Source organism: Haemaphysalis longicornis, unplaced genomic scaffold (assembly GCF_048455015.1).
Source record: "Haemaphysalis longicornis isolate Haplotype H1 unplaced genomic scaffold, Haemaphysalis longicornis Haplotype H1 scaffold_14, whole genome shotgun sequence".
NCBI lineage: Eukaryota > Metazoa > Arthropoda > Arachnida > Ixodida > Ixodidae > Haemaphysalis > Haemaphysalis longicornis.
The window spans coordinates 20064086-20079146 of record NW_027526245.1 but is presented as its reverse complement, the minus strand read 5'-3'; the positions used below and the strand labels follow the sequence as shown (position 1 = coordinate 20079146).

The 15061-nt window shown below is 52.2% G+C and overlaps 1 protein-coding gene across 2 annotated transcripts in view; it reads right to left on the bottom strand.

Moving 5' to 3' along the window:
• LOC144165181 (lysosomal Pro-X carboxypeptidase) overlaps positions 1–12532 on the bottom strand; it is a 96426-nt gene extending 83894 nt beyond the window's left edge. The window contains exon 1 of one of the 2 annotated variants that reach the window (XM_077695292.1): positions 12309–12532. In XM_077695292.1, coding sequence (XP_077551418.1) covers positions 12309–12407 — 99 coding nt within the window. In that variant the 5' untranslated portion in view covers positions 12408–12532. The remainder of the gene's footprint in view (positions 1–12308) is intronic. The other variant, XM_077695291.1, reaches the window with a different exon arrangement.
• Positions 12533–15061: the final 2529 nt, after the last annotated feature.

The following is a 15061-nucleotide window of genomic DNA, read 5'->3' as shown; positions in this document are numbered from 1 at the left end:
ACGCTCCGTTGGGGACACCCTGTATGGATGCTGACGAACAGGCCGGGCGGATTCGTCCGTTATGATGCGGTGTTTTGCCACGCGAGTCTGGCGAACCTTAGACGTCGTGGCGAAGCAACCAGTAAAGTCGCGCACCAGACTCATCAAGCATCCTTTTGAGTGGCTCAGAGGTTTCGGTTAATTTAGACAGGTAGCATGACGTCATCTGTCACTGAATCCGGTGGCGCCGTTCCCAATGTAGCTAGATGCCGGACGTCGGCGGCCTCTTCGATGAACGCGATAGTGGTGTTCTTCGCGAGATGTCGACGCTCATTACAAACATTAGTGAGCAAAACCGACGTGCACCCATTTTTCAGTTCGACAAGTCCCCTCGCTATGCAGATACCCTTATCTACGAGTAACCTCATGTTTCTTTCGGTTAGTCCTTCACAGTCTAAGAATGCGTCATTCTTTACCTTGACGAGCACGGAGCAGGAAGCGTCAAACCATCGTCAGCGATACGTAAAGCCGTGTCGCATCGGTCTTCAATGCTACATCCGATGGCTTGTTTTGTGGAGAAGCTGATCGTGAATTTCTCGAAGGCAATAACTGCGCCGTTTCCTTTCAGAAGCCCATACCAAGAATTAAACTTTTCGAGCAATCGGGAAGCACGATAAAGGTACCGATGTATGTGAATCCATGAATCGTGATTCGCGCCGTGCACCTACCCACAGGGGTGATCAAATGTCCTCCGGCAGTACGAATCTGCAAGCCAGTCCAGGGCGTGAGCACCTTCTTCAGCTCTGTTGCCAAAGCCTGGCTCATAACAGAAAGGTCCGCACCAGTGTCGGCCAACGCACTGAACTCGCAGCCGTCGATTTCTACAAATACGTCGCGTGTCACATTTTCAGTTGTGAAAAGCTCCCGGTATCCCTCAGGCCAGCCGAATCTCGCAGTTGTCATCGTCGGCGTCGCTATGGAGGATCTTGATACTAGTGGACGCCAGCGACCTCACCTCCCGGGGTTGCTGACTTCAGTTTCCACGGGTTTTAGGGCTGCGAGATGAACGGTCGGTGGAATTCGGGGAAAAGCGTGGGCTCAGGAAACGGCTTTGCGTAGGGGATGGCGAACGGGACTCACAGCGTCGTGACGTCAAGGCTTGATGGCGTTCGGCGAGGTACTTTTGTATCTCCGGCGGGCGCTCACCATTTCTCGGACGCGGCGCATTCGGTGCAAATCCTCGCAACCCGGCACGAAGGAAGGGACATGCGCGGAAGGCATGCACTACTTCTCCGCCCTGGAAACAAAGTGGCCTGTGGTCGGGAGTGCGCCAGGGATCACTTTTGCGTAGTGACATTACCCGCGAGTTCGGCAGGTTGCTATGAGGCTTGGGGTTGAATAGCGGCTCGGGCGCAATGCTGGCGACGGTCGGGGTTGCGGAGTAATAGGGTTGCCGAACGGCGGCTGCGTACGAACACCGCTATTCTTCAGGCAGCGGTAATTCCATTGGCTCAGGAATCCACACCGCTTGCTTCACTTCTTTTACGATCTCGGCGATGGACACTGTCGGAGGTGTAGCTTGATTTGCACGGAGCGCCTGGAGCTCTTCTCGCACGATTTTTCCTACCATTTCGCGAAGGTCATCGAAGTTTCTCCCCAGCCCTGTCATGCAGTTTGCGCTGGAGATGGTGGCATCAGCTCGGTTATACTGCTGCGTCCTTTGTTGAAGTTCCCGTTCTCTGGCGGTGGCCTCGGGAATAAATTCGGAGGTCGTGCGCGGAAGGTTCCTCACAACCCCTGCGAAAATCTCCTGCTTCACACGAAGCATTAGGTGCCGCATCTTCTTGTCGTACGCCAAGGGTGAGTGAATATACATAAAAATATACATAATTTTATGGTAGATGTGTTGGGAAATAAGCTGCTCTAGGCAGCTTGACAAGCCCTAAAATCTATTGACAGAGGCAGCAGCAGGGGTGAAGTGAGAAAGAAAAACAAAGAAAGAAACTATTTCGAAACGAAAGGAAAAGAAAAAACATAACACAGAAGGAGGAGAGGTACTCCCCTCAAAAAAGAAACAACAATAACAACAACAGCAACCAGTACTACTACTACCAACTAGTACTACAACAACTAGCGCTACTACTAGTACTACTACGAAAAAAAACTCCTGTATTTTTGCAGCCGCCCCTCTCCATAGGGGCGATTTCGCGTGCAAACCGGGTGAACTTCCCAAGCGTTGTAGTCCCACACAAGAGCCGAGCGCCAGGCCGGGGAGTCGCTATTTTACCGGTAGGTGCCCCGCGCCACCAAGGCACACAAATGCACATGGTGCCTTCCGCAGCCACGGTAGACGCTCAACTCGCAACCGCCTGTGGCAGGATATGCCGCCAGGCTGTTTCACCCCCGGCAATGGCGCAAGGCGGCAAAATGGCCGGGGGCCCCGCCAGATGGACAAGGGTCAGGGGCTCCTCGCAAGGGTAAAGGCAGCTTTCCAGGCGTGGATTCCCCTTTCAAGGGTCCACACTCGACCAGGGACGCCTGTACCCATTAAAGAAACCGGTGGGTGCTCGGCGGTACCAGGATACAAACCCAGTACCTCCCGCATACGAGGCGAATGCTGTACCTCTGAGCCATCACTGCGGTCAAAAGTTACGACCCCTTCCACCGGGGCATTTCCCTACAAAGTCGGGTAACTTCTCAAGCACGAGATCCCCTGCACAATGGGGTGCTTGTACAAATTTTAAATGCAGAGCATTTGTATAACTCACGATGTCACCCGTGCGTCGGCGTCCGCAGCAGCCAGCCTTCCCCTACACTATAAAAAGAAATAACAGTTACCGGCGCCTGGTTTCGATCCCACGACCCTGCGGGCGGAACGCAAGGTACATGGTGCTCTACCCACTGCGCCACAAAACCGACACAGATTCAAAGGCTACGAGCGCGCCTTATATCCTTGACTCATTCAAAGTACGTCAAGAAGCTGCTGATACAACGCATTCACTACCTGTGGGCGGAACGCGAGGTACATGGTGCTCTTCCCACTGCGCCACAAAACCGACACAGAATGAAAGGCTACGAACGCGCCTTATATCCTTGACTCATTCAAACTACGTCGTCAGCGGCGTGCGTTGGCGATTCAGCGGCGTGCTAGCGGCGTGATAGCTGCGTGGTGTACACGTGATTGCACCAACCCCCCAAAACACTAAACGTTAACGCAATACACCCACCCCCTATGCGACGCATTCACTCGAGTCCCCCTCACGGGGAGATGGGCCCTTTTTTACTGGTTGGTGCCCAGCGGTACCGAAGTACCTCCCACATTTTCGTACCCAATGGTACAAACCGCTGGTGGAACGGTTTCCAGTACACTGGATCCGCCCTACGGGGGGCGCCTGTCCACATTTTTATTCTGGAGGGTGACCAGCGGCTCCAGAGGAACCTACCACGTCTGCCGCAGTGGTGGTGCGTGTCCAAGCCCTTCATCCCCCGCCGAGACAGGCGGCGCTTGTACCCTTCGAACTGGTGGATGTCCAGCCATCCCAGACCCCGCCTGAAGGGGTTCGAGGGACCTACCACATGGCCTCCCGTGGCTGCTTGTGGTCAAGCTGCAAGCGTTTGTTCCACCGCCGAGACGAGCTACGCTACGGGGATGCTTGTACCCTTTAAAGAGACCGGTGGGTATCTGGCGGCCCAGGATTCGAACCTGGTACCTCCCGCTTACGATACGAGTGCTTTACCACTCGTGCGTAGAAACAAGCGCACATGCGTGTCTTCTGCGTACTTGCTGAATGGCGGCGGACTTGCTGGGACGTTGAATCCTGGCGTGTAGTGCACCCTCAGCCCGCTCACTGCGGTCGACGCTAACGTACATCGTAAGAAGCCGCTGACGGAACTCCTGCCGGATAGACATTTCGGCTTCGTTGTTCTCGAACCAAGTTCGGGCCGCTTCCTCCAGAGGGAAATAAACGTTGTGCAGCTTGCGCTGTTCATTCCAGCCATTGAAGTTGCCGATACGCTCAAACTTTTCGAGCCAGTCCTCCGCATCTTTACAGGCTTTCCCGTAGAAAGGCTTAGGTGTGCCAGGTTGCTGGATGATGTACTGAAGAATCGCTTCATTGGGAGGTGTGAGTGTTGCGCTGGCATCCCGTCCATGTGTCCGACCGAGCAATGGCTTGCACTCCGCAGGCAGTCCTAGCAGGCGGCGACTGGCGTGCCCGTGAACAGGAGTGATCGGTATGTCTTGACGGGCGCTAGGAGCGTCCTGAAGGCCAGGTACGGTGTACCCAGCCGCCTCCACCACTTCTGTAACGATGGTTACGAATGAGGACTGGTAAAGGATTATTTACAAGGCAAACTTGTGCCCGGAAACGACGCGCTGCCCGTAGACTCAGAGGTGGAACGTCGTCATCTTCCTCTTTCCCAGCTAGTGCGTCTCGTCTTCTTCTTCCTTGCCTTTCACTTGTTCGCTGATGCCTGACGGCAGTGTCCAGCCAACGCGTCATCTTCAAGCATGTGGTATGCTGGCCGAGCTTACAGTACGGCTTACAAGCGCTCATTCCGGCTCTTCTTCAAGCCCCTAGAGGTACTTGCCCTCTCCGGATGCCGTGGATGCGGCGCTCCCGGCTTTTGTGGAGGTGCTTAAGGCCACTGCCAGTGCTGCGCAGAGATCACTGATGAAGCGGTCGATGCGGCGGTCAGTGAAAGCAGCATTTCACCCACGCTGGAACCGGGACTTAACTGCAGCACCCGGCGATGCCCCGGTGGGGCACTATCCAAGTGACAGTAATAATTTTTTCTTTAGTTGAAGTTTAGTTATTTTAATTTTACTTATTTAGTTATTTTTTAGTTATTAGTTATTAGTTATTTCTTACTTCTTATTTCTTATTTTAGTTATTTTTTACTTGCCATAACTAGATAGTTCACCTTGAAGTTGTGCACAATTAGGAGCTCCTGCCTGCAGTCGATACATGGGCGCCTACCGGAGGCGTGTGGTAATGCAAAACGCATGGAACTAGTGTTTTATTGTAACCCTCCCGAAACTACCAAGACTATGGAAGTGTTATCTCAGGAGGTATGGAGGGTACACCTCAGTCACAGTTTTATTGTAAGTAAATAAACAGGCTCTGACAGGAGGCGCGTCATTGCAGAATGTCCCAACAGATGGCCAACCCTATGTGAACGCCGGAAAACCGAGCTCGATTTCACTTCCAGGGGGGTGTAAATTAAAAAAATCCCGCTCGCAAGGGCGCTGGCTCACACAAAGGCGAGAGCACGTCTCAGCTCGGTGTCTGCGTCATTTGCCGCCCTCCAGCTTCACGTAGCTCTGGCTTTTTGTAGCTGTTTAAGCCGCCAGCAGTTCACGTCCCTCAAATCAACGCCCTCCATTTGCCGCTGTTTGCATTCGACGAATAAACTCGAAAGTGTTACATCAGATGATCTCGGCCGAAGAAGGCGAGGGTGAGGTGACTGCTCCGTGCTGCTTCGTGGGTCCCCGCGGACCGTTGGACAGCGGGGCGAGAAGCCCAGCCGATCCGGCCTCAGCAGCCAAGCAAACTCGCGTCGGGCGCTGTGGCGGCGCAATACGCCTCGAGCGCGGCCTGTAGGGGCGCCACTGAAATCCCCCTAGCGGCCCGTTTCGAAAGCAGTCGCGGGAGTCCGCGCCCCGCTCCCCAGTGCCGCCGCTGCTTTTGCGGCACGTTCACGACTGAGATTTACCGTTTGTGGGCGTTTGAAATTAATGTTTGTGTGGAGCAGTCACTCTGTTCGCAAATGGGGTGTGTTTACGAGAGTGTAAATGTTTCCGACGCGATCTTAGTGTGGTATTTTCGGTCTGTATAAGCGCCAGGTGTGTGTCACAGGCCAGCATCGCGGAACCGGCGTATGATGGAGCCGATTGTAGTTACACTGACCTGAATTTACTAGCCGTGTCTCCGTAACCACCGGTTCCTCAGATTTTCATGCTACGGCTATACACTACGATTTAAATCGGTTTTGTGCGTTTACATAATCAGCGGAGCACTCATACCTGACAGCACACCAGTTACGTTTGCCAATATTATACCTCAGATATTGATCACCACCATTTACAAGCCAGTCTGTGTTAATTTCGGGAATATTCAACAAAAGTACGACGGACAATGCATAATTATACTCGGGGATCAGCACACGACAGAGTCGTCTTGTCGTGAGGAGCGCGCCCGCAGACCTTCCTTTGCTACATATATCATCTGCGAGCAGCGCGGAGACGGGCTTACAATATAATCCGCGTCCGAGACTAAATGCTTCTTCGAAATATCGTCATATGGCACAGGGAGCCTGCAGAATAATCCAGAAACTGAAATCAGAGGGCCTTATCACATACCACACTCTTCCAACGACACCTTTCATCGCTTGTTGAACAGCCTGCCCTGTATACTTCCAAAAATGCTACCGCCGAACGATCAGCTCTTCTTTGAAGTAGAAAAACAAAAGGAAAGTGAACGCGAGATTTATGTGTGGGATTACTAAAACGTTCATTGCTTGATTCCGCTCCGCATTTGTACACGGCGTCCTCCTCCTCGCCCCCCCCACCGATTTATCACGAAATAGCAGTGCATTTCGCGTATAGTTGGTCTAGTGAAACCTACCTGGCTTAAGTTTAGACGAACGTCTTTAGCATGCCAGAAGCTGCACTGTTTTTTTTTTTTAAGTGTGAATACACTTTATAAGCGACCCCAAACCATCCACCGCCGGCGGCGGCGTTGGCGTCCGCAGTGCTCCTCTATATTTGAAAAAGAAACAGCATCCGGCGCCAGGTTTCGATCCGAGGACTTTGCGGCCGCAGCGCGACGCTCTACCGACCAAGCTACGGACGCGACGGTGATATCAGTGTTAGACGCGCCTTATATCTTTAACGCATTCAAACTACGTCGTCAGCGGCGTGCGTTGGCGACTCAGCGGCGTTATAGCGGCTTGATAACTGCGTGGTGTACACGTGATACTACAAACCCGATGGAAGAGATGGAATAGAAGGCGGCGAGGCGGTGGGCTGCGGGGGCCGAGCGCAAGCGCCGCAAGCAGGCCGACAACCGTGCATTCGCACTTTCACATTCTCCCCCTCGGGGAAATGCGGGGTAATTTTTCATTTCCCGTAGAGCTATTATGTTTCTAAATTCCGCATTGGCACAGCTTTCATTTTTCTGTGGTTTCATTTCCTTGGTTCTTGCTATATGGCGTGTGTGGGCACATATTTAACGACGCACAGGCTTGGAATATACTTTACATTTTCGCATGGTTTATATTCTAATAAAAGGCATAAGTTATTGTCCGCGATTGGGTAATCACATCCCCGAAACATATTTTTCTGCGGCGTGTATATGCGAAACGAAGCCGCATTCGTTGTCCACGCTGCAAAATGAAGCCAACCTCTCATTGTACCAGTATCAGGTCTAAACGAGGCGTCAGTAGAATTCATTTGTGCCTGATGTTTTGGAGGTAACATGGGTGATATGTTGCTGCCGTCGCCGACGCCCGGAAGAGCGGCGACGAAGCGCGCAGAACGGCGACCCCGGGTAGCTCTTGCAGGCGATCGCGTACTCTACGAAGACGCAGCTGCTTTTTAAGTGACCTAAACGTACTCTTTGCCTATAGTCGTCACCATAACAAGTTTTTTTAGGGCGCGGAAAGGCGAAAAGAAGTGAAATAGAACCAAAACACTGCACGAGCCCCTATCAGTCACGCAGCGCAAATCCCGTCAACGCCGCGGAGAAGCGGTGGCAGGCGGCGCAGCGATCGCGAATCTCGAGGCGTATAGCGCTCACAATGCAGGCGGACGGTGCCTGCCACACTACATGCGTACCACGACCAGTGCCATCGGCGACTGTCGAGCCGCCAGAGCGATTTCCCCAACAGAGAAAGATCTCCGTCGCGCCGCACGTGCTCCCCTCCCACCGTGTGGAACGGTCCTCCCCAGTAGCCTCGCTCGCTGGGAGGAGGTTGCTGCTGCGGAGACTTTATTCATTCATTCATTCAGGTACATCTAAAGGCCCTCCGCAGGAGGGTATAACATAGGAGCGGGGCCATTGGCACACATCAAGCAAACAAAACATGAATGGGTGCTAACAAAATTCTAAATATAAAAAAACACAAGCTATAAAAGTTCTCAAACACGTGACATAACTCCAGAACACATGACTACGAAATCACATTGCTACAAAAAGGAAAAGGAAAGCGCATGAAAGCAAGCAAAAAAGACAATTAGGTCGCTTCATTCCTAATGAAGCAACTTCGTGTTGGTGTAGCCATCTCTGCTGTTGTGACCCAGGTGTGGCTCGCAGGCTATTTCCCGAGAACTTCCTGCCGAACGCATCTTCTCTCGTGGTCGGTGCCTCCTTTATTATGTCTTTTTTGTCCTTCCCGACGAGGCGGGCGTCCGTCGGAGCCTCGACTTCATGCTGACACGGAACACGTGCTGCGGGCGTGCCCTTCACTTGGGACTCCTTCGATGCGCAGGCCTCCACGCTGGCAGACCAGCTGACATGCGTCGCCGCCACCGCTGCCTTCTTGCGTTCGTCCGCAAAACAGGAGCTGACATATAATTGTAAAGTAGACTTTCTTCCACAAGGCGTAGTATCGTAATGAAAAATATGCAGGCGCATCATAATTGTACCATACAAATTGCTTACAGTTGCAATAGAAAACCGTAATTCATCGTGTTGGCCCCACAGCAAAGTGAGCCGGTGGGATTTCGGAAAAACCGTTAACAATGAACCACATTCATGCCATCAACTTGGCCATTGAGACCTACTCGAGGCGAAATAAAACCCTCTAAATGCATATATAGACTGTGAAAAACTTTCGACACCGTCGCAGTAATGTAGGTACTGAGAGACCAGGGAGCACAGGACGCTGACATGGGGCCCTTGGACGACATGCACAGCGTATGTAGTGCGTGCAAGATAATCCTTCATAACAAGGCTGAAAGTAGCCTGTCATGAAGGGTGTCAGACAGGGCGACCCAATCTCTACAAAATCATTTACAGCCTGTCTAGGGATGTTGATAGGAATAATTCGGGGACAGTTACTGGAGAACATTAAACGCCTAGTTGGTACATTCCGTAGACTGAAAGAAAACAGCGCCAAGAACGGCGTGAAGCCGGTGTGTTCACGGCGTCCGCCAGGGAAGAGAGCGGAGAGTTCCAGCAGTGCCTGGGCAGGTCTTCTGAGAGACTGTGCTAATGCGGCTCGGTGCGGGTGGGGAGGGGGCCCCTGTCGCACCGCCATGGCTGGAGACACTGCAGCGTCTCGCAGTTCACCAAGCACGCGCCCTGCCGACCTGGTTCGCGGCGCCTTCCCCCGCTGCGCACAGCTGCTCTCACTCACAACTCATGCCCAGTGTAGTGTAGTTATCCGCCGATATTCTCCAACCAAGGCCTCGACCTCACGGAACGCGTGAGATGCAAAAAATCGTTGGGAGGTGCACAGAATCGGACGAAAAATTAACCACGTCGCTGCTCTTTTCGCAGCGAACGTGGAAAACCGAGACTCATCTGCCGCCCATGCCGGGTCTCTCTTTTCCGCTCCGCCCGCTCTGTTTCGGTCTTCCCGCAATAAACGCCGTTCAAGTCAATTCAGTTTTCCCGTCGCGCGCCATCTATTACAACTTTTCCTTACTGTGTCACTTGGAATGCTGCCACGAGGTGCAGACTCGGCCGCGAGCCCTTTTTCTATTTTTGGTTCGAAATATTTTTCAACGCGTATTTTTATTTATTATCGCAGAAATTGAGAGCACATATTCTTTTATCTAAAGAAAACACTGCCTAGTACACCTCAACTACCGATGGTTTCCCTCATGTAAGCCTAATGCTTCAACCACGGGGCTTTTGTACTAGCTGTAAGTTCGCCGTTGCAGAAAAAAATAAACTGGAATAACACGGATAGGCGGGCTAGTTGGTTTGACATCTTAACGGTAACTTTTGCGCACTCGATACGGGGACACAGAAAAAAGTGACACGAACACAAGCGCAGACTAACAACAGTTGTTAGTCTGCGCTTGTGTTCGTGTCACCTTTTTCTGTGTCCCCGTATCGAGTGCTCAAAACTTACTGTTAAGAAAAAAATACTGACAAAATGCGGAGCCGAGCTTTCCCGGCACACGCATAGTATTTTTAGCCCGCAGCGGCTTTAGCCAAAAAAAAAGAAAAACTCCAGCGCTCTCGTCAAGCGCTACCGCGCATGTACTCTTTGGCATGAGAAACACGGCGATATCGAAGCATATGGCGATTACTATAGTACAGTGCAAAGCGACGACGAAACATGTAAGTAAAAAATTCATGCTTGTACAAATGCGTGTGATGTGTCCTTCAGTGCTCACGTATTAAGAAATCCTGCATCTTCGCTATGGCTCAAGCCTTGTGCGACTTAGCGCAAGCTTTGCCAGTTGAGCCGGTGGAAGTGTACAATGCTGAGGATCTCTTTGCATCAACCCCTTGCAGCGAAGAAGACAGACAACGACCTCTTCGATGCATTTACGACGATTACTAGCCCCGGAATTACATGCAAATAAACAAGGCTGCGTCTAATCTCACGGCAGCCGTGAGAACTACCTCCGGGAAATTCTCACAGCAGTTTTCATAAAAGCTAGCTGGCCTAAAATTTGCTGAATTATATTAGGTCCCAACGTAACGTAACATAACCTCACCGAACCTAGCGTAACCTAGCCGAACGCACCATAACCTACTCAAATCCAGACCAACTGCAACAAACCTAATACAACGACACAGAACACAACCTATATTAAACGTAATTCAACCCACTGTACAAGTCCTGTGCGTCGATCTCTTGATATATTAAAAACCAGAGTAAAAAAAGTATTAAGAAAATTACGATGACCGAAAAATTCTGACAGCTAAAAAAACACATGCAAGGGGGGGACTCGAACCCGAGCCTTCTCGTTGAAAACCAAGTACGATACCACAGCGCTACAGGGACAGCTGCGAGCGCGGCATTTTAGTGAATATTTATCCCATAAAATCTCCGCGTAGCGTGCTTAACTGCCGTCAGAAGTTTCTGACGGTAATTCTCCCGGTTGCCGGGATAACAAACACCACCAATAAACAATTATACTGAAACTTAACTATGTGTCCGGCAATGCTCACCTACAACAGCTTTGCCATTCAAGTCTTGCGCCTGAGTGCAAGCTCCCCTGAATTTTGAAAAACCACGAGCCAAAAAAAAATTCCCCGCATTTCCCCGAGGGGAAGAATGTGAAAGTGCGAATGCACGAGTTGAATTTGCGCGGTTCGGTAATGTTCGCGAAAGAGAGATCACACACACACACACAACTACAAAGAAAGAAAGATGCATTTATTCACAGACACCTATTTGTGTTGTCATTGTACTTGATTGCTAGAGCGGATCTCAGTTTTGAAATTTCGTGTCAGTACTCCTTTAAGCGGGTGCATTAGCCCTTCTCACGCCCGATTCCTGGCCAATCCCCCACGTGGGTATGTGCCATGTCAGCGGCCAGGCAGCGCGCGCCCATCTCCCCCCGTTGCCAAGGAAGACGAGGAGATTCGTGGCCAATCCCCCACGTGGGTATGTGCCATGTCAGCGGCCAGGCAGCGCGCGCCCATCTCCCCCCGTTGCCAAGGAAGACGAGGAGCGCGCGCATCCGCAGCTGTTGCTATGTGGGCGGACGGCGGTCAACGGAATTCAGGGTCGCTTATAAAGTGCATTCGCACTTAAAAAGCATCAACCAAGTCTTTTTTTCTTTTGCTCAACAATGCTAACAACAGTGAAGGGCGGTACATATCGCTCAAGGATTCTTTTGTGTGTTGGCTGGGTGGCTGAGTCGAGGGACGGACAGACAGACAGACCAAGTTTGTCTGCTTTAGCAGGCGAACAAAGGCAATCGTCTGTGAATACCAGAGCGCCAGGCCCGGGCCGTGAACCGGAAAAACGCGCCAAAAAACAGAGGGTGTGTGTGTGGGGGGGGGGGGGGGGGGTAACTTTGCGAGAAAAGGCGACGCAGTGCGCATCTTAGGCGGCTGCCAGAATCATTTATGAAATAGGCCGGCGCGAGGCCTAGTTGGGAAAGGGAAGGCGTGGCGGGGAGGAGAATAGGCCGACTCCGCTGGAATGAGACGACCCGACTCGAACGGAATGGGCTTCGGAATGAAATTCCCCGGATCGACAGAGCGCCAGAGTAGGCGTTGAGCTTCACGCTCTTGCAATGTTCCAAGCATCGCCCGTAATTTTGTTTCCGCAGCTACGTGTACCGCCTACCTGAACAGCTCAACAAAGGCAAGGAAAGCCATGTTACGAATTCGCTGGTGGCGTTCGAGTCTTACCTTGGTTTCAAAGTAGCGCGTCTCGTAGCTGTAGTCCGCTGAAGCGCAAGCCATCGCGCACGCCGTCAGAAGAGCTTCGCACCAGCAGGCGGCCTTCATGGTGTCGGCGCAGATATGCACGATCTCGCTGCTACGGCCGCCGCTCTACTGCAGCGGGCCGGCGGGACGCGGCGCCTGCACGACAGAGAGGAAGCCGGGCCCGTATCGCACGCCTCTCGCGGTCGACAGACAATGGCGCCCTGATACGACGGGGAGTCTCGTTGCGCGCTCGGCCAAGATTACCGCCGCCGCCAGAGCTGGGTCAGCAAACACCTCTTTCGGCCTGCTGCTAACCCGTGGGACTTTCCGGCGGCCGTTCAACCGCCGTGTGCTAACGAATACTTTATATAGGTGAAAAAGTTTGTTCCGTCAGCCACGTGAGCGATTTTCCAGTTTTTTTTTCTCAGGATAGTTAATTACCCGAAGAAGCAACGGTGTTCCTATTTGGCCCTTGTTTTGAAAGAAACCGGCGTTACCAAACCGAACTGAACGACTCATACTGTCACGAAGTCAAAGACGACGCAGTTGTCTTCAGCGAAAACAAGTTTATTGGAGCGAACTTGTGCTCCCCTAACAACTCAAAGAATACACAGGCGGTGAACCAGCAGTCAACAAAGTGACGTGTGCAGGCGAGCTCCGGCGATTCGAATGCCGCGGCGTCTGCTCTGCAGGCTTTCATCTTTCGGCGCGAGTTTTTCTGGAACCGTCGATTTACATCCAGAACATTGTAGATCACAGGAGGTTATTCTGGGCTAGTGACGTTAGGGCGAGACAGTCTGCGTATCTGAAAGAGATAGCCCGTGCGGCATAAAAATAAAGAATAGAAGACGCGCTTCGCTTGGGACACAAATAACAGAGCCGAGCTTGGCCGTGTTGTGACTTTGCCGACAGCGGAACACGTGCGCGTACGGCGACCCCACTTTGAGAGGGGGAGGAATGGAGAGTGCCCTTCGACTTCGTCTTCAAAGGTGCCGAAGCATCCCGAGAGGGCCGCGGCCGCATCTGTGTTCTGCGACGGACCCTTCTATTGAGTCGGCGTCGTGTCTTCCCGCGCGACGACACCAGGGTGGCCCCGGCAACTATTAGTGGCAAGGCGGCGCCGCCGGCCGTGCGTCTCTCTAAGCCGCTTTGGGGAGGGGGACCTCCGCGACCGACTCGTTCGGCTTCGAGCCTGCGGCCATGTGTTTGTGTGGTCCGAGTGTGTGTTTCCCGCGTTTTCTCCTCTCTCATGTCTATATAACCGAACCCCATTTTGTACATAGGAGCGCATTCTACCTCTGCACTGAAAATAAACGGCTGTGTCTCCCGTTCTTCGGAGTCTTCCGCTTCTTGTGGAGGCCCCGGCGCTTGGAATGCCCGGCCACCCGTCCTAGCCGAGGAGCCGCTACCACGGAGATCGCAACAACTGGCTGGCAGCTATGGGATCTTCAACCATGCATCGTCGTCCACGATCACGCCTGAGTGAGTGTCTTGCCTGACTTCTTTGGAGATTCACCAGACTCTCGAATTTTATGTCGGAGCTTGGGGATTTTGTCTATCGCTGACCGTTAGTGGATTTTGGACATCAGGATAGACAACGTCTGGAGATAAGGGCTCAGTGTCTCGCAGGAACTGATCATGGATCTTAATGCACTGGGCAAGACTGACTTGCTTTTAATGTGCCAGGAGTTAGGTGTGGAAACGGGAAGGGCCAAGCGCAAGCCCCACATTATCGACGCGATTCTCGCTATCGGAGCAGACGATAGGGAGCTTAGCGAATGTTGGGAGCTGGTAAAAGAGCGGGAAGACAGAAAAGAGAAGGAGAAGAAAGAGGAGCTTGCACTGAAGAGTCGTGAGCGGGAGCTTGAATTAAAGCTGCGCGAACAGGAACTCGACACAAAGCGTCGAGAACAGGAACTTGAAAAGAAACGTCTCGACCAGGAGATTGAGCTGAAGCGTCTCGAGGTAGAGCTGAAGAAAGCCGAGGCAAACAAAGCCAACAGCGCTAATCAGCAGCCGCTCAGCGGAGGAGACAGTGGGAATACCAAAATGAAAGATCTAATGCGACCTTTCGCACTTGGAGAGGACATTGGTTTGTTTCTCGTGAATTTCGAGCGGACATGTGAGAAAAATGGGTTCGAACGAAATTCGTGGCCACAGCGTCTGTTGACACTGTTGCCGTGTCAGGTTGCGGATGGAATTGCACGGTTGAGTCGGGAAGACTCAGAAAACTATGATGCCGTAAAGACGAGTCTGCTTAAGCGATATAGGCTGTCCACCGAGGCGTTCCGCCAGAGGTTCAGAAAGCTCACTAGGGGAAAGGAGGAGTCGTTCCTAGAGTTCGGCTACAATTTGAGGGCGAACCTAGATGAGTGGCTTAAGAGTGCAGAAGTTCACGGTAATCATGACAAGGTAGTAGAGACAATGTGTCTCGAGCAGTTCTACCGAGCAATACCGGAGCAAGTTAGGTTGTGGATTCTCGACAGGCCTAACATCACCAGTGTTCAAAAAGCCGCAGAGCTCGCAGATGAGTACGCGTCACGGCGCACTCTGCATGAGGAGAACCGGCGTCCAACTCAGCAGAAAGAGGGTTGGCAGAGCGCCGAAGGAACAGCGTTAAATCGCGACAAAGCTGGTGGGAAAACCTTTCTTCGCGATAGCGGAGGGTTTGGAAAACGGGAGCCTGTGAAAGGTGAACCGCAGACACTAAGAAAGACTGGCGAAGATTCGAAAGA